This window comes from Corvus moneduloides, chromosome 5, assembly GCF_009650955.1.
Source record: "Corvus moneduloides isolate bCorMon1 chromosome 5, bCorMon1.pri, whole genome shotgun sequence".
NCBI classification, from domain to species: domain Eukaryota; kingdom Metazoa; phylum Chordata; class Aves; order Passeriformes; family Corvidae; genus Corvus; species Corvus moneduloides.
Genome location: NC_045480.1, coordinates 22,696,353 through 22,715,461, shown reverse-complemented (window position 1 = coordinate 22,715,461; position 19,109 = coordinate 22,696,353). Strand labels below are relative to the sequence as shown.

Sequence of the window (19,109 nt, the reverse complement as noted above, 5' to 3'; positions counted from 1 at the left end):
AGGATCCTGGGAACTTTGGTGCCCACAGCCTCTTCCCATAGCTTTACAGGTCTGAATGGGAGTGGACTTTCAGGTCCCTTTTTTTGGTGCTTTTTACTGGGTTGGTCACACAAGCCCTCATGTCTGTTGGTTTGCATACTGGCAGTATGCAATCCAGTCATAAATATCATTTAAGAATGGTGTAGGTTTTTTTTGAATGTTTGATTTAGTTAACCGCAGTGGGAAAAATACTGGAATTTTTCCTTATCAATACTGTCCTTAAAAATTATTTATATTCAGGCCAAAGGAAGCTGCAAAGGGCTTGTGTCCCTCTGCCAGAGCAGAATTTCCATGGAATTAAGGAACACACACAGGTCGGCTTCCATAGTTTATTAGTACAAACAATGCATACACAAGACTGTATATTTGTTTGAAGACTGCAGTAGATTTCTAATTTAACAACTCTGTAACAAAATTTAACTAAATTTGACATTTATGAAAATATAAATCTCTGATTGGGTAGGTTTTCCCAACAATACAAAGTTTACATAAAAACATTCAATATGATCTATTAGTTGCAAACAAGTTAGGAAAAAATCATTCAAGTCACTTAATATACTATATTGGCTTGCACATTGAACATTCACACACTACATTAAGTTCTAGCTTAGCATTCATTTCTTGGAAATCTGTGACATGGAATTCTGACTTTAAAAATAAGATTATTCTGTCTAAATAATTTGAAAATATTTCCATGGGTGTGCCATCTTTAAGATATGTAAGTAGGGGAAAAATTTTTTTATCCTTTCAGATGTTGTCCAGTATAGATCTTTTCTTAGGAAAATGTAATTTTTTTTAAACAGCATTTGTCATTATTTCACAATTTCTGCCTTGAAACTGGTAAAACTGTACAAAAGGCTCAGAACAGTTTCTAAAGCAGAAAGTGAAGCTTGTGAAAGTAAGAAAAACCCATTACAAAGTGGACTAGGAAAGGACCTCTGGACAGCCTTTACATTTAGTAGAATATCTGAGCAGATATACAAACAGTCCCAGAGTGCTTGGTCATTTGATCTGAATTTATCATGGGGAAGAACAGAAAAAATACTAAGGCAAATGTTATAAGGACTAATACACGGCGTGTCTGAAAACTACTAAGATTATTTTGGACACATAGGAGATACTTTAGACTTTCTTACAACAAAATGGATAGTAACCTTTTAACATAAAGAAATTAATGTTTTTAAGTGTTTATCAGTGACACCTCTTCTCTTTGAAAAATTTTCATTACAACCTGTACTAATACACACTATGGAGACAAAAAATTTCCCCAAACCAAAAATAAAACCCCAATCCCTATACTTCCTTTAGAACTTAGGACTTTTATAATTTTTATCACAATACAGAAACCTGAAATCCCTGCATGCAATTTAAAAAAAAAAAAAAAAAGCTGTCATTCTGTTCACTAGGGTGAACAAATACTTGTCGCCTCACATGTTGACATGTTAGCAGCTGACTGGCACCTACTCCTTTCAACCCAAAGATTAATCCCAATTAAAAAGAAAAATAAAAGTAGGTATTTTTAAAATGATGATGGAATGTATCAAGTGTTCCAGGTTGGCAGGTGACATCTTGTCATTGCACCATCAAGCAGAAAACACATTTTTGCAAGTGGGTATAAAATTGACTGTTAGCTATAGACCCATTTAGGTGACTTGGAGTGTAAAATAGTGGTCTGACTTCTCACCAATCACTTAGAGCCTTAGTTCTAGTTGAAACAGTCTGTCAGCCACAGATACAATCACCTAACTTCTGTAATAGCATAACAATTTTGATAGTATTGCTAGAAATTTTTAATCAAGGCCCTGGTGAAATTCTGGACTAAACCTTGTATTCCGAAATTAAAAAAAACCCTGCAGCCCATTTGCTTTATGTTTGCTTCCATGTTTACAGAAATGTAAGACAGGAAAAAACAGCTGGTCTGCCCTCTGCTGTTTCTATCTGTCTTCCAGGAAATGCACTGGTTTTCACAAGAAGTCAGAAAACATACCTAAGCAAGTGTACTATTCAGATAAGCTCATCCAGATGGTTATTCAGTTGTCAGAGGCAAAACTGTGTCCTCTGCAATCTATGGCTGAGCACACTTTCTCATAGCAGTAGTTGTGTTTTTTGGTTGGTGTTGCTTCACTCACCTCAGCCTCTGTAACTGTAATGGGGCTATCCCTTGCAAATACTTCCGTTGATTCCCTCCAAATGCAGTCTGCAGTCACCTTGAAACTGTAATTGTGACACTTTGGCCTAATCACTTGTGTTGCGTTGTTGAAAATCTGACGGCTGTTTGAAGTAGCAATTTTGATTTTCAGTGCAGCATCAACTCGATCCACTACAGTGTAAGTACCTATACTTCCATCATCAAATCCAATAATAATGTTTAAATGTCTCTGTGAGAGTGCAAGGAAAGTGGGAGTTTTATAAAGAGAACAGGCACCGATGTTTTTGCCATCTGCTAGTCTCATTACAATTAAACTAGAGACTGCACCATTGTCATCATCTTCTTCCCCACGACAACAAATGTACACCAGATAGCGGCCATCACGAGACAGCCTCTGCCGCCAGATGACACCTGGAGCGTGAACCACACGAAGTTTCCCGCTGTATAAATCAAGCACATTGATGTTCTCATCACCACGGGTGATAATTCCTAGCTTCCCATTTGGAGATATTTCAAAGTCTTCCAATTTTTTTAAGAAATTGGTAGGCAATTGTACTTGTCTGCAGATGACTTCCTCTGTTAGGCTCCAGATGTTCACGGTTTCAGTAGATGTTATAAATACTATAATATCTGGGCAGTCTGGTATCAACTTAATATCCACAATGCTTGCACCATCATCACAGCTAAACTTCTTTGTTATACTGCCTGTCCAGAGACTCACTGCCAACACTTTGTTCTTTGCCATTCCGACTACAAATGTGTTTGCAGTTGTTATAAATGCATTCTGTAAGGCAACTAAAATATTGCAAACCCTATGTCCTGTAGCCAGTCGCCAAACTCTGGATGCATTTTGCTCACAGAGAGAGACTACAAACTGATCATTATGAGTAATCATTAGCTCCGAGATTTTTTGTCCATTAATGCGAAAGATATTTTCACCGCTAACCGTGTGCCATACATACTGGCTGCATTTATCATCTGATGTAACCATTATCTCTCCAGAAGAGGTCAGCACACAGTTTTCAACAATACCTTCATGCTTGAACACAGCTTCAATAAATCCAGTGCTGAAGTTCCACTTATGGACAGAATCTGATCCATCCAATGTGTATATTAATTCACCTCTGGCTGGCAACACCAGTCTTTGGATAGGTTTGCCAGATTTGTCAATATTGGACATAGCAGTTATGATGTCTATATCCCAGATAGAAAGGACACCACTGGTGGATAAGGATAGCAGCATGTTATGATGATTTGATTTAATTAGCCTGACTATAGTTCCTGAGATTTCCTGTAAGCTTGCCATACACTGTCCGGTATCTCTTCTCCAAACAAAAATGGCTGAGGTATTTTCTATGGAAGCGATTATACAGTTGCCATTTTTGGACAACACGGCAGATATAAAGCGCTCATTGTGTTTAGCTCTAAACTTTTCAGCCACCTTCCACACACGAGTGTCAAGAAGTTCAATGCTGAGAGCCTTACAAATTAAAATTGCACTTTGGTCTTCAGAAAGCTCTATGCTGACAACTTCACTGTCTTCTCTTCTGCAGTCAAAGTCATCTGTAAGCTGGGGTTTTGCTATTTCCTCTGTATTCCAAACAGAGAGGCTACCCTCACTGTCCACCATCACCATCTCTTGGGCCGTGTCCAAAATGAGAAGGAATTTCACAAATCCACTTGAAAATTCAGAGGTCACGGTGGTCAGCTTCTCTCCGCTGCCCAAGTGGAAAACGGTCGCGGTATTCAAATACTGCCCGCAGAATGCATAAACTCCATCTGGAGAACACTGCACACACGTCACTTCATACCAGCAGTGGAAGTGATAGAGAGGCCAACCGTAAAGCAGATCTATTACAGTAACATCTTTACTGGCCTCCAGCCAAGCAAGTGCATGGTTGACTGATAATGTAAATCCATTTATGAAACTGGAGCCCCCTGCAATTGCACAATGTTTTGACCCCTTGATTTCCACCTCAGACAGAAGACAGGAATTTATGTTATCATATATCAAAAGAGTGTTGTTTGTTGTAGCCACTACGAGATACTTTTCATCACTACTAAGCTTCATCCCTAAGATAACAGACGGAGATGTTGTAATTTGCCTTAGTAACTGGCGGGTTTCTACATCCCAAGTGCTAATGGAGCCATTTTCTAAAGCAGCAATAATTGTGCTGGGATTAAATGTAGGCAAAATCTCAGTGACATGCATGCAGCTGGATGACAGTGGCAGGCGCTCGGGGCTGTAAGTCACATCCATGGAGGAATGCAAAGGGACGATAGAGCAGTACTTGGGTCCATCCTTGTCACATTCTAAGAGGAGATGTCTGAGTTTGGGCAATGAACTTACTACTGGGAGTAGTCTCTGCTGCAATTCAGCGGAGAGTGAACCTGGGTATTTTACTACTTTGAACTTTATACTGCGGAGGGTGCTGGCCAGAAATTTCAGCTCCTTTTCTTGAGAGTAAGTGTAAGCCAGTTCTATGTCAGAAAGTGCTTTATCAAACTGCCCTATTCTAATCATGGTGTATAGCCAGCTGAAGTTCATGATGACTCCGTACAGAAGATCATCAGTTCTTCCACATCTTGTTAAGTGATGAATAAGCTCTGTCATTTTTCTGTGATTAATAAAAAAGATATCAGGTTCCAATGGGTTACACTGAAAGACCCATGGCTGATCTGGTGCCTGCCTGTCAAAAGCAGCCTGATCCATGCAGTGCTTTTCATCCTCATTCAGACCTCTACTGCCATGGTCAGGACAACCACTCAGATATCGGTCATTGCTGTAAAAAGGTTTTCTTCGTCCACCTGACCAAACACCAAGGAAATACTCTGCCATGACTGTGTGCATTTCACGCAGGTCTTCTTCATTGTGCAGGTACAATTTCTGGGCAATTAAATGCAAGTGCCTATTTGCCCAAAGAAGCAGCGTTACATTTTTCACCTGTCGTTCTATTAAATACCCCTGTAAGCCCTCCTTAAGTCTTGCAATGTATATATATGGAATTCTCAATGGGTTACTCTCTCTGACTCTCTCATTCAGTTCATACATAACACTGTTATCAAGGGCTAAAATATCCTCCAGTTCCATTTCACTCAGGCCAGATTTGGACATAGTGATGTAGCCAAGTGCTCTTGACAATAGTCTTGGTCCACACTTGTTTTCCAGTGACCAAAACAACTGCTCTATGCTTTCATGGACAGTGACGCAGAGGGAGGAATCATCCACATCCTTATGAGATCTCCAGTTCCTGACCTCTCTGAAGGTTAAGTTCACAAACATAGGCAGTGTGCACTTGGAGAATGCCTCATTGACATAGATTTGTTGCCCTGATGTTACTTTCCTTTTAACTCGCAGCAGCTGATGTTTCAGTACTTGACTACACATCTTTCTGTCCCTTGCAGTCAATTCAATATAGTTGCTTTCTTCATGAATAAGGCACCTCAGTTTTTGCAGGATCCCATGCTTGTTTGGCAGTGTTGACAAAATTATCCGTACTGAACGTGGAAGGTGAATGGGAAGCCACCAGAGCTTCCTACCATCATCACTATCCGTTAGCTGTTCTAAAGCATCAAATATTATCACCAGTGGCCTGTGAAATGAAGACTCATTCAAGAGATTTATGAACAAGTCTCGAAGGTCATGAATCTTTTTCGGGTAACTTTGTACGAGGCAACGATAGTTGACTGCTAGCTGTTCACAAATGCTTTGAAGTATATTCTTCAGATCTGTACTTGTTTCAGTAGATCCCAAAAATCTTATAACTACCACAGGGTCAGAATCTGGTCCCATCTCTTCTTGCAACCAGGAATAGGCCTAGAATACAGAGCATAATTCAGTTTATATCTCAGTGAAGCACAGTAACAGAATTTATAAATAGTGATAGTCTATATATAAATAAACATTTTAAAATATTAATGGTTGAATAGAAATTCTTTCACTAGCAGAGTTCAAGGTGGGTGCACTGAATGAAATTCTTATCATATATCATCTTTGTTAGCACAGGTAATAGCTCAAAACACTACGACTGAGCTCCACAAAAATGGTGGACACCAAAGGGGACATGACTAGAAAGTACCCCATAAATCCCAGGGTACTCTTCGCAAAATCTGAGTCTCAGTTCTGAAAGTAAGTAGGTAGAGTCTCTTATAAATAAACTTCCTTAGACACTACACAACGTCATCCTTGGTCAGGCATACCAGCCTACCACCTAAACCTGTTTAGCATTGATTCTGAATGAGTATAAAGGCATGTCTCTAGAGGACATGGATCAGAGTACATGATCTTACAACAGAATAAGGTTGCCCTTAATTAGCTGGTTACCTTAATCCCTGGCCCATAGAACTACACTTTGCTTTGGTGTGCCTATGACTTTTACTCGAAAACACTGCCACAAAAATGAAAAAGTATCTATCTCTTGAAGTTTTTTCGGTTAGAGCACTTCAAGCCAGTGAGGAATGTGACTTCTTTAAATCTTCGCAGTCTGTGCAGGCTAACACACTTGGTTCTACATATCTTCACCTCACTTTATGTTATTAGTATTTTAAAAGAAAAACAGAACTAGACTCTCTAGGCTGACTTATGTACTCAGATATGAAACGAGATCTCGAGTTGCAAATCCCAATTTCATATACAGTTAATGTGACTCCACAGGAAGTAGGTACAGGGGTTTTAAACAGTATTGTTCCCTTCTCCATTTCCTTCTGGCTGCTATGGCTGTTTCCCAGCTCACTATGCTAAATTCTCGGACCACCCTGCTGGGAACCCAATGTTGTGACCCCCAGCTGAAGAATTAGGTCTGGTGGTGCCAGCTTGGTCCTTTCCTGCATCTTGTCCTGCCTTGCACAAAGTGTTTCATTCATTTCCCCCTAGTACTCAGCTCAATGACTTAAACAGCATAGACCAGATAAATAAGTATGGGCATTTTTGCAGCTTATTACGGATAGATTTGTAGCCAGTGTATTAGAATAATTCTGGAATAATTTCTGATGACAACATGAGATGGCATGACTTGGAAAGACATACTGCATTTGTGTTTGACTAAAACCAGTATAAGATGTTTAGATGGTTGTGGATTCATAGGGCCTCAGAGGCACAAGAAGGAAAAAGATAATTCTAAAATACACATAGTTAATTCAAAATATATTGATTCCTATTAGACTTCTAAGAGCTTTGATAAACTATATTTGTTTTGGCTAAGCACATGATACAGACATGTTACTATTGAAAGGTATTTTCCTGCATATGTGTACAATAATATGCCAAATATACATTATTTTTATTTTATATATCGAGGGCTGATAGATCTGTTGAGAAAAGAATTAAACTAAGTTGGCCTTTACATGCAGTAATGCTCTCAACATAACCTTCATATGTAAGGTGTTTATTTACCTTCTTTGCTGCTTCAGCTAATAAAAGAGTCTTTCCTGTGCATGGTCCTCCATATATGATAAGAGGATTAATGTGTCCTATTTTTCTAGGTAAAACATACTTGTGAACTATGTTTAATGCCTCACATCTATACTCATAAAAAGTGGAGTACGTTTTACACAGTGATGAGTGTTGAAGAACTTCATCGTACAGCATGTCTGTCTCTGTGTCAAAATTCTGCTGCACTGTAGCTTGGATTATATCAATCATGTCTTCATAGAACTGTTTACCAAGTCCTTCAATGTAATGGCTCTCCACTTCTTGGGAGTAACCCAGTTTCATGTCACAGTGAGTGACAGATGTGTACACTCTCAGATTGGACGATGCAACAATGGTAGGAATGAATTCATCCCTGAGCTTGATCAGTTTCTCATGGGCTTCAGGATCTCGTAGAAACTTCCCAGCTTTATGTACCACGTCCATGTATTTTCCCATCTCTGGAATTTTAACGAAACGCTCAATGTTGGCAATTTTCCGAATGTAGCAAACACACTTCTTTAGGAAAGCTGGTGTTTGCTTACCCAAGGCAAAATCAAGTTCATCTTCAATAGCTGGAGATGAAAAGAGAATAGAGAGCCTCTGTTAACTTTTCTTTATAAACAGTTCAAGAACATGCCCTACCCGCAACAGGCAGACTCCTGATTGCATCTCTGTAAAAATTAGAAAAAACCAAAGAAACAGAGAATTTGCTGGGTGCTTTTGTATGGGTTTTAGTCTCAAGCAAGCACAACAAACCTTTCCCCCCCCCCCCCTTTAATTATATGAGAAATGCCAACAGAAATATATTTTCATGTTTGTGGAAAGGTTGACAGAAAACACAATAAATTAATACATAGAAATAGTTAGTGTGAACTTTACCAGAGGAAAGATATCTCTTTGCTTGGCTGTGTTTCATTTTTCCTTTCTCATACAGCAATTTCACAGCAGTCTTAAAAATCTTCTTAATCTCTTCTGATATATCTTGCCATTTGTTCTCATTCATAGAATTTGAAGAAGATTCCATCTTTTAAAAATATCCATAGTTAAAAAGTAGGTGTGATGCATACATATACAACTTCAGAAAAGTAGAAGTCTAATATGCAACGCCAAAAATATGGTAACAGAGAAGCACATATACTAACAAAAATAAATAGAAGTAAAATGTTTTATACTGCAGATGATCATAATGTATTCCATTTTAGAATTTTAAGAGTTAGCTCCTTGGAATATTTTCTAAATCCCTCGTGTAGGCACCTAATGCAGTATTTTTCAAGAATAAGGCAAATAACACCTTTGTGGAAAGAGGGTTCTGAGAACCAAGACTGAAATAATGATAATAAAGCCACAGTAATACTGCTAAAATTACCACTCCTTTAATGAGATGTAATAATGATAATAATCTAAACTTGGATCTCAAAACTGAAAATGAGGATCCTGGTACCTGTAATTAAGTGCCTTATATTAGCTACCATATTTTAAAAATAAAGGATTATATGTGACATTACATTCATTCATTCATTGCTATAGTAACACTAACCTTACTGTTATCAGAGAGGAACTGTAATATAAATTCACTAATCCTTTCAGATGGTATCTTGCAAATGCCACACTGGTGCTTTCATTGAAGCAGCTAGGTTTTATTTACTGCTGCTGAAATGTTTCACGGGTCTCCAGTTTTCTTGGAGGGTGGAACCTCTAGGATAAATTCCCTAGCAACTCTTACTTGTCAGGGCTGTGTATCTTTTATTACTTTCTATAAGTTTACGACAAGTAACTCTATGTTACGTATTTAAGTTATGTTATATCTATGTTACATCTTTAAGTTACAGCTTTAAGTTATGAACATCTTTTTACTTAGTCCTGTGTTACCAGTAGCCTCAGGAAAAGTACAAAGATTTAATAACAAAACCCCCCAATTATACAGTATGCACTCAAAAGGAAGTGAAAACTCTTTCAAGGACTTCATTTTTTGTACACTAAAATATGTCCTTGGGTTTATACTGGATGTACAGGAGGGTAGAACTAAGCCCTGAGAAATACATACACTTTTTATTGTCATCAATGAAAGACAAATGCCTGCTGTAAAAATGATAATTAACAGTGTTCAAAAATCTTACGTTAGATTACAGTTAGTAAGTTAAAAGCATGACATCTGACTCAGGACAGTGATAAGCACTTGTTTGACTGTTAGAGTTTTCTTCTATGGGGATAGAAGGGAAAATGTGCATTTCCTCTGCGAGTACTATTCATTGAAATCTAGCAAATGCACAATACCAAGCCGAAGAGCCTGAGTTCTCCATGTTACAACATCAGGGAAGGGAAATCTGTACAACTGTCCCACTAGCCCTAACAGGTTGCAGATGATCCAAGTCCACTTGCTCTAGCTGTTATCAGAGGGCACATCAATGCAGGAGTTGTGTTCCTTAGTGTTTTGCAGCTGCTCCCTTCACCATGTATAGGAAAGGAGCACCACAGCAGCAGCTGTTCAGGTGTGGACTGGGCTGTAGAAGTTAATTCTTAGACAGCAGCAAGTGCCTGGCCTTGCTGCCACTGTAACTGATAGAGAAAAATTTTGTGAGCAGGTGACTGTGACTTACCGTATTCTGGTTCTTCAGCATCTCAGATTTTGGTCTGAGGTAATATGCTGGTGGAACTGCGTTCTCATCCCTGCAATACCACTCTTCTAAAATCCTGGTCTCTAGCTTGGCCTCTATAGCAGCATCCAGGATCATTTCAAATTCTGCTGACTCAACTTCCCCTGGTATTCGGATGTTCCCATACTTCTCTCCCAACAGGCCCTATGTATTTGGAGGAAAGTAGGGATTAAATTTTTCTTTTACATTATGCAAAAAGCATCCTCAGGATCTGAATTTCATAAAACTAAGTCTGGTAGCAGTGTAATGACTTTGAAATTACTAGGAAGGGAAACAGGTAATGTGTGACAGGAATTATTGGTAAGGGTACCGTACTGAGCTGTATTTTACCATGATGACTTAGAAAATTTGAAGTAGATATATTATCTTTCACAGTACTAACTGGTAGTAAAAATACAAAGGCATTCAAAAGAAGTAATTGAAAAATACCCTACATACCTAGCACGGTATTGACTCATGTGTTATTGAACTCCATTAGTCACAGGTTAAGATTATCCTCACATGCAAAAGGAAATTGAAATGGTGGCTTGTACCAGCAACACCAAGGATCAGTGTTGCAGAACCACAAATCGCTTTGCTGTCTTCTATTCCTTTGCTGTATTTGCCCCAGTAGCTGTCCACTGAATGAACAGTGGAGCAAGGAAGCAGCAAATACTGAGTAGAAATGGATCAAACCCCACTTTAGTACCTCTGCATGAAGGTAAAGGTTTGTGGAAGTCAGTTCTTAAACCGTGGCACATGAGACGTTTCACTTCCAAAATCAAGGATTAAAACACTGGTTGTGATGCTCTAAATATACTCTTAAAAAAAAAAAATTCTGTAGTTTACTGTCTGTAAACATTTTATAAAAATATGATTGTAATGCCCTACAATTTCATAGACAACAGTGTTATAGAAAATTACTGCAATCTTTTGACAAATTTTTTCAAATTTGTGATCATCAGATCAATTCTGCATTAAATACTTGGTCCACAGAAGTCACTGAGAATTCTTACTTAATTTAAAATGAAATTTAAAAAAATTCTTTCCTCGTTTTAAATGTATTCAGCAAAGATCTTGAGTTAATGAGGAGTACTTAATGTGGAGAGGAACCAACAGTGTCAGAATCTTGACTTGAATCAGAAAGATCTCCTAGTAAAGTAATGCCAATGCAAATATAGCAGTGCCCTAAAAATGTAAATGACCATGTTTGTAAATAACATCTAAATATTCATTATTTTTAAACCACTTGTCATAATGTGAAGTCGTTTTAAACTATTCCAGCAGAAGAACACCCTGAAAATCAGTAATTGATGATGATGAAGCCTGCTTCACTGATTATAAAAGCACAAAGCAGCAGAACACTTTGTGGAACCCAGCTATGCTGGCACATGGTACTCCAGTGGCTCACCATGCCAGATGCTGCAGCCCCAGAGCAGAGACATCAGAGCAGCGCACGAACACTTCCTAATCCTTTCAGGGAAAACCAGTCAGCTCAGACCCCGCCTGACATTGTGTAAATTAACCTGGCTGATTTTTGCCTGGAGCAGACTAGGCAGAACTCACATGACCACGCTGGCTCTGATGGCAAGTAGCTGGCATCCTCCACAGAGGGGCACTGACAAAGAGCTGGTGAACAGGCAAAGTCGATGTCTGTCCACTGCTTAGGAGAAGCAAAGGAATGTAGGAATTGTGATAGTTCATATGGCCCAGGTTCCAGTTTCTGACAAGTCACACCATCTGGGTCCTTCAAGAAGCTTCTCCAGTAGAGAGGCTTTAGGGGAAAATTGAGTTTGCCTGGCTGCCCATTCAGACCCCACCACAGCTTCATTCAGGGTACACATCAAGGAGTCAGGAGAATGGAATGAATGTGTTCAGTAACTAGAATTATATAATAACAAATTTCATGAAATAAAATGATACAGTATTTCTATAATCTAAATTTATTTTTGATTCGTGATCATTCCAGCTAGTAGCTCCCCTCAGAAAGGGCTGCATTGCTTCACACGATGAGATAGCTGGGGAAAATTTCGAAGCTTTTGCTGTTCTGATCTATTCATAGAGCCCTATAATTTTGGAATTCTGAAGCTGCGGAGGTTAAACAAAATATAGTATTACTTTCCTTCTTCACTCAAGTGAGGTTAATAATTTATATCATGCTGAATTGGAAAGCCTCTTCACATTCAGGTTGCTGTAGAAATCTCATAAATTTCTCTCAGAGGAGCTTTTACTTTGTATAGAAATTATTACTTAGAATTCATTAGACTGCACTTTTTCTGAATGTAAGCCCAGTGGGTTCAATAGACAGTTGCCTGAGTAAAGATCAGTAGCTGGGCCCTTCATTAACAATACTAAAATGTCAACATAATTATGTCTGATTTTAATGTACTGCATTTAATCAACTAAGTTTGTTTTGGAATTATTCTGTGTACTTTTCTGCTTCTCTGGTACAGTTTATACTGTTCTCTCTCCACCATACTATAGTTAAATAATGACTGGGTTTTCCTCTAAAATGAAAAGACAAGACGTTTTTTATACCTCTCATGTGTCATTGCAAAAGATGTTATGCAAATAATCTTGTATTAGGGATTATCCTCCTGACTACTTAAGCAAAACACAATAAGAAAGAACTTTGACATCATCCAGCAAATAAATACAGTGCTGAGCAGGTGTATCATTTAGAGCAGGGCAATGCCAGGCACTGCACTGCAGCTGTGTTCCTGTTAGAGCCCTAACAGGAGTTGCCTGAGGTTCCGGTATTAACACCTGACTCTGTGTAGTCATTTGAAGAATAGGCTGGTAGAAAATTTTATGAGGTAGAAAACTCTTCATGGAGTTGCGCCTGTGCTTTCTGGTAACTTCAGACTAGCCTCAACCTACAGACCAGTTTTACTGGAGGTATTGAAACAAAACTCTTCATTTTTCTGGGGAGTGCAAAAGTGACTAACACTGGTTTTCTGAAGGCCTGTGGTATCACACCCCAGGCTGGGAGCAGGAGGCATGCTGAGTAAGCGCAGCTGTTTTCTACTGAGAAACTAATGCTCAAATGCTGGGTTACGCCACATAAACACACCCTGTTCCTGAGGAACAGTTCTTCACCCAAACTCACCTTCTTCTAGATGCCCTGCATGTTTTCCATTAGCAGTGGCACTAGTAAATAAAAAGAAAGACTAAGGAGTATAAACAGACTCTATGTATTTGCTGGAATTTTAATACACTATTTGTTTCTGAGGCTGCATGACAGCCTTAGGATGGGTGCATTTGCCGGCACAGGCTGTGAAAATGACATCTTCCTGTCTTGCAGGTAAGGCTTGGAAGTACCTCCTTCCCTTTGATGTCATTCTGGTTAAATTCATATCTATCTGTGTAAGTGTAGCCTATCAGGGCACCACAAAACCACTCAAACCTTAGAGGCCTAAATGAGAAGCTGTGAACTGCACTTTTCCTTCAGGAGCTTCAGTGTCTGAACTGTGTCAGAGGCTTGCAGCAGCCTCTTCAAATATCTGCCCCATCTTCATTTCTTTCTACATTCAAGTAAATGCAGATCTCTTCTTAGAAAAATGAAGCAACAGGATTGAAAGTAAATAAAATTTCTCACAATATTTGTTGTTTCATACTTAGTCTGCAAATAAGAATTATCATTATTTCAGATCCTTTTCAAATATATTATAGTCACTCTACAGTAAGAACCTAAAACTTCAATTTGTGATAACAGCATTGTAGCATTTTGATGATTTTTATAGGAAATTATTTTTAAAGGGAACAGTAATGTTTACACTGTGTTCAATATCAAGAGACACTTTTATATGCAGACTCGTGAAGCAAAATCTCCCACCTAATGAGTCATTCTCCTTTAATAGTAAAACAACAAATTAAAGATTCATTAGATTGAAGGTGATTGAACTGTATAAAACTACCAGGATGACAAACATATAAAACCCTCAGCAACCTCAGCAGTAGCCTTGTTAGCTTTCACAGAATCACAGAATGGGTTGGGTTGTATTAGGGAGGTTGTATTAGGTTGTTGGGTCGGGAGGGACGGAGATCATCTACTTCCAAGTCCCCAGCCATGGGGAGGGACACCTTCCAACAGACAAGGCTGCTCTGAGCTCCATCCATTGTGGTCTTGAACACTTCCAGGGATGTTTTGTTGAGCCTGGGGCTAAGAAATCATTATTAAATTAAGGTTAAAAAACTACTGTAGAGAACAAGATGGGAAGTATTTTTCATTCTAATATTCGTGGTGTGGAAAGATATTACAACTATAGGCGCAGACACAATAATGACCAAAAGGAGGACACAAAGTAGATTTAGATTTGATTTTGAGATGAGGGATTCACATGGCATGTCATATGATTAGTTCAGACATCATCACTAAAATATTCATGAATTCTAATGCCATACATTATATTAAACCAGAACAAGCTGAAATTTAAGATATATTTAATTCCATCTAAGACATTTGGTGGTAATTTTAATAAAAAACAGCTATCAAATAACAGCAAATTATATTAATTACTGATTGGTTTAATTAATTTTTTTTAAAGAAATTATATCTGAATGAAGACATTTGAGAAGTCAGATTTGTAATGTTTTATGAAGCAATTTCAGGTACTTGTCAACTTAAGAGCAACAATTTTTTTGCCATTTTGCCAACAGAAGAAAGATCTGAACCAATGATCTTTTGCTGGGCTACTTGGAATCAGTCCTATTTCTTAGTCCTTGTGAAGACATGCGACACTGAAGTGCATACATATGTCCTCTCTGTCTCTTCACAGAGCAGTCCTGGATTGCCAGCTTTTTGAAGAACAAGCATTCAAGAAATCATCTTTGAAGGAATTAAATCTAACCATAAAATATAACCATAAAAAATATTAATTTTTTAACTTAATATACTTCCTTGTGTACAGGACTAAGCACCCCTTAAACAATTTGGTTTTGCAAGATCCATGAGGAATTAGGAAGTATTATTGTCCCCATGTGACACAGGAATTAAATGCAGGGAATTAAGCCTGGGCAGGGACTCAGAGCTGGGACAGGTATGCAATGGTTAAGTCATAACCATGTAGCAGAAGCTGTTTTTCCTAATTCTCAGCTCTGTCCTTCTTACAGAAACTGCTCACTACTGAAGGAGGAAAGCCGTGACCCCTTGTGATGAGGTCCTGAGTGACTCAGATTTCAGCCTGCTAAATTAATATAAGCTTAAACTAAGATCACTTATTCAAAGTAGAACAGCTCCATTAGGAGAATGAGTATCTCACATTATTGAAGATGTGCTGAATGCTTCACACTGTGGGCTGAAAATTGGAGGGATTTAAGTGCTTTTAAAACACCGTGGGGTATTAAGTTCATCTGTTGTCAGGGGTTGGGAAAGGCTGATCTCTCTTATGTCCCAGAGGTGTCCTTCTACCATGCCCAGGAGAGCTGTGGATTGCAGTCTGGTATCATGCCATGCCTCAGCAGGAGGCCTCACATAGAAATCTGGTGAGGAGCAGGCTGTAGCTTGTGGGCTACCATCTAGAGCAAAGCACGTAATAAGGAAGCACATCCATGGAGCAAAGGCCCTGTTTCACAACCTGCCCTGAAATGCAAGAAGGACAAGTGTGTGGACACCACGTATAAACCCCTCTCACCAGGGTTCAGGGCATGAAAGAAGGGGTAACAGTTGCACATCAAAGGCCCTGCTACTGCAGTTCCTTTCTGTGCAAGCAGTCTCATAGCATTGTGTAAGTAACTGAGTATTTATTTACTGCAGCAGAAACAAGAATGTTATCTTTCCACAGTTTGCATGACTGACAAGGGCTACAAAGTCCTCTGGACTGTCTCCTGTGGTCACTTACTATTCATTGCCTTTTGTTCATCCTGTAGTTAGAGACCTAACTCCCTGCTTCCTCAACCTGTGCTTCTAGGCTTCCTTCCTTTTGTAGTAAAATCTTTCTTATCAAATAAAACCTTTTTTACCTCTTTAAAGCCATTCATTTCAGTCAAATAGCCATTTTTTCTCAGACAAATAAGATTTTTTCTCTACTGATTCCTGGGATGTTCATACATGTGTTAGCTGATAAAACCTATGTTACTAAGTTGTGGACCAGACTTCTATAGACAAAAGTGACACATAAAGAAAAAAAGTAAGTGAAAGATTGACATTTATATTTAGCACCAGATTTCATCTAAATATTTTCTAAAAAGAATACTTAGTGTAAGATCAGATTCCAGCACCCATCAATTTCTTTCAATTGCTTTATTTGTATGTATGGAGACAGAATTACTTCAGCGTAACTACAAGAAATTCTCCATTGTTTTCAATCTTACTTTTTACATGCATACTGGCTACATTCATTAAATATGAAAGATGTTGTCTTTCATATTGAATTTGGAGGTGGTAAGACAGCGCATTTGCACGTGCAAACCTGCCTAGGAAGCCATTCAAGTTAAGGAAGGCACACAGAATTGTTAACATATAGGTGTGTTTACCCTCCTTGTCTGCAGAAATGTGGGCTTAATGGATATTACCAAGTATACAGTAAACCACACCTTGAAAATCTGAATCAAATGGTCAGGATACCAATTTTTCAGGGCCTTCTATTTAACATCCCATTCTAAGAAATTTAGTACAACTATAGCTCTTTTTGGTTTCTTGCAAGTATATTGTAACTGTGTTCTAACAGTATCCTGTAGAAATCACTTACGTGATACAAGATGTGCAGGTGCAGCCAGAGATATTTTGGGGGGGAAAAAAAAAAAGAAAATTCAAATAACAGGATTAGCTGGGTCCCTGCCTCTCAGGCCTTGAAACCAAGAATTTACTCCCAAAAAACAAACAGGAAAGAATGTCCTATTTTATTATTTTTTTATATCTTCAGGGAAAAATAGCCAACCCATTTCAAATTCAAAGCAAAAATGCTAATGGATAAACAACAGTGACCCATCGGAACCAAAACCAGAAAAGTATGTTTACTACAATTTACCTCAATGGAATATACATGTTAATTGCTTGTTAGGGCAAACTCCAAGCTATTGTACTGAAAACTGAAACCAAGATGAAGAAAGCTGTGATACTATGTTTAATCTAAGCCAAGTTTTAGGAAGCTGGAGTTCCAGAGTAGCTGGTGCCCAGATGTCCTGAAAATAATTGCCTCTACTCCTTTTTATTGTACTTCTAGCTGCAATGAGGTACAGTGTAAGGACCTCATGATAAAAATACAGGGAGAAGGTTCTCCAAATAAATAAATAAATACATTTGATTGCTTTTCTTGCTTATCAAAGGAGAAAAGTTATGTTGCATTGGTATTAAGTCTCCCAAAAATACTACCATTAGAAATCAAAAATATGAAAAAAGGACAAAAATGTCATAATCTGATTTCTGGGATGTACAGGTCAAAGTGTCTTTTAACAGCATTTTTCTTCTTCTGCCAAGAGTTGTAAGGCAGTGCAGCTGATCAGACAGAACATTAGAGCTGCTGCAGATGTCTTAAATCTTCTTTCCACTTTTACTACATCTCAGTATGGGAACTTCTAACTTCCTGATACTTTTGTCACTGACTCAGACTGCCTATCCATAAAATGAGGCTAATGATAGCTTGCAAAATAAGCATTTTATTTTGAGTATTTCTATTTTGATATGCAAAGGATGTGTATTTATGTATCAGCAGCGATGGAACTGTTATTTTACACTGTTTGTCCTGTTTAGTTTTAAAGGGAAAAATGATACCATAGAACAGTATCAAAAATTTTTCATTTGCTTTTTCTCCATAGGTTGAAGCCTGTGAGTAAAAAGAATTAGTTTTAGAACTTCAGCTAACTGTCGAAAACATAAGAAATACGATTTTTAATTGAAGTTGCTGAAGCAAATAGGAAACTGAAGGCATAATAAAGACATTTCTGTATTGAGAATTGTTTTTCCACCTGCCCAGATATATATTTATGTTCCTTGGCTTGAGAAATATTGCAGTGTGGTGTTTCACAGAACCATGCCCTAATTTCTCTCTTCCCTTTTTCCCTGGAGGAACTGTAGAAGTACCTTGAGGGGGCTATATGAATTTCAGAAACTTGAGACAGGTCTTGATCACAGTTCCATGAAAAACAAAAAGGGCTGTTGAACTACCTACAGTAAGAAAACTGACTGTAACTGGGACTGGAATAATAAGGTGCAAGTGCTGAAGTGTTTTGTTGTGAGTACAGTTCCTGACATAAAAGGTGTAGAAAAGAAGAAAATGATGGTGGAGTTTCTTGACGCTTGACCTGTCCTTTCAGAAAATTAAAGAGAGCAGCCAAATCTGGCTGTAAATGAGCCCATTCCCTCAACTCTGAACTTCACCCACAGTGCAGTATTTTTAAATCTCAAAGCTCTTCCCTAGTGGTAAGGAGATATGAAACAAGGATGAGTAATTTCTCAGGACATAGCGTGTAGGAGCTAACAGTCTATCATACAGAGTGAATGTGCTTCCTCAGAAGAAATTCATGACCTACTTCCCTTATACACTTTGCTTCATCAGAACTCTCCTTTCTCCTGGCTGAGAAAGTATCAGTGATCTTCCTCCACACTCTCCCTGTCTTCTACATGATCATGCAGCACCAATTTAGTTAATTTTGTTGCCTTTTCTTTCATTGCTTATCACTGCTGGGACTTTGATCATAGATAAGCATAGATGCAGGTGAGAAAATGAGTCAAAAAGAATATAACTAGGGAAGAAGTCAGCGAATAAAGATAGCATAGAGGAAGGACTGAAGGAGATTTTGACTACCTCTGCCTAAAGATCTGAGGTGCTCACTCACTCTGATTCTCCTCTAAACAAATGTGTTATTCTCACGTTGCTCTATTTTTGAAATTGCATGGGAGATTTCTTGACAGGCATGTACATTTTTCCCTCCACATAAA

The 19,109-nt window shown here is 38.4% G+C and overlaps 1 protein-coding gene across 2 annotated transcripts in view; it reads right to left on the bottom strand.

Annotated features, from left to right (window-relative positions):
• Positions 1–354: 354 nt before the first annotated feature.
• The window catches only part of NWD2 (NACHT and WD repeat domain containing 2), a 54,209-nt gene continuing 35,454 nt past the window's right edge, over positions 355–19,109 (bottom strand). For both annotated transcript variants that reach the window (XM_032108901.1, XM_032108902.1), the window contains 4 exons: positions 10,196–10,396; positions 8,478–8,622; positions 7,581–8,170; positions 355–6,005 (listed from right to left, as the gene is read on the bottom strand). In XM_032108901.1, the coding sequence (XP_031964792.1) occupies positions 2,070–6,005; positions 7,581–8,170; positions 8,478–8,622; positions 10,196–10,396 (4,872 nt within the window). In that variant the 3' untranslated portion in view covers positions 355–2,069. The remainder of the gene's footprint in view (positions 6,006–7,580; positions 8,171–8,477; positions 8,623–10,195; positions 10,397–19,109) is intronic.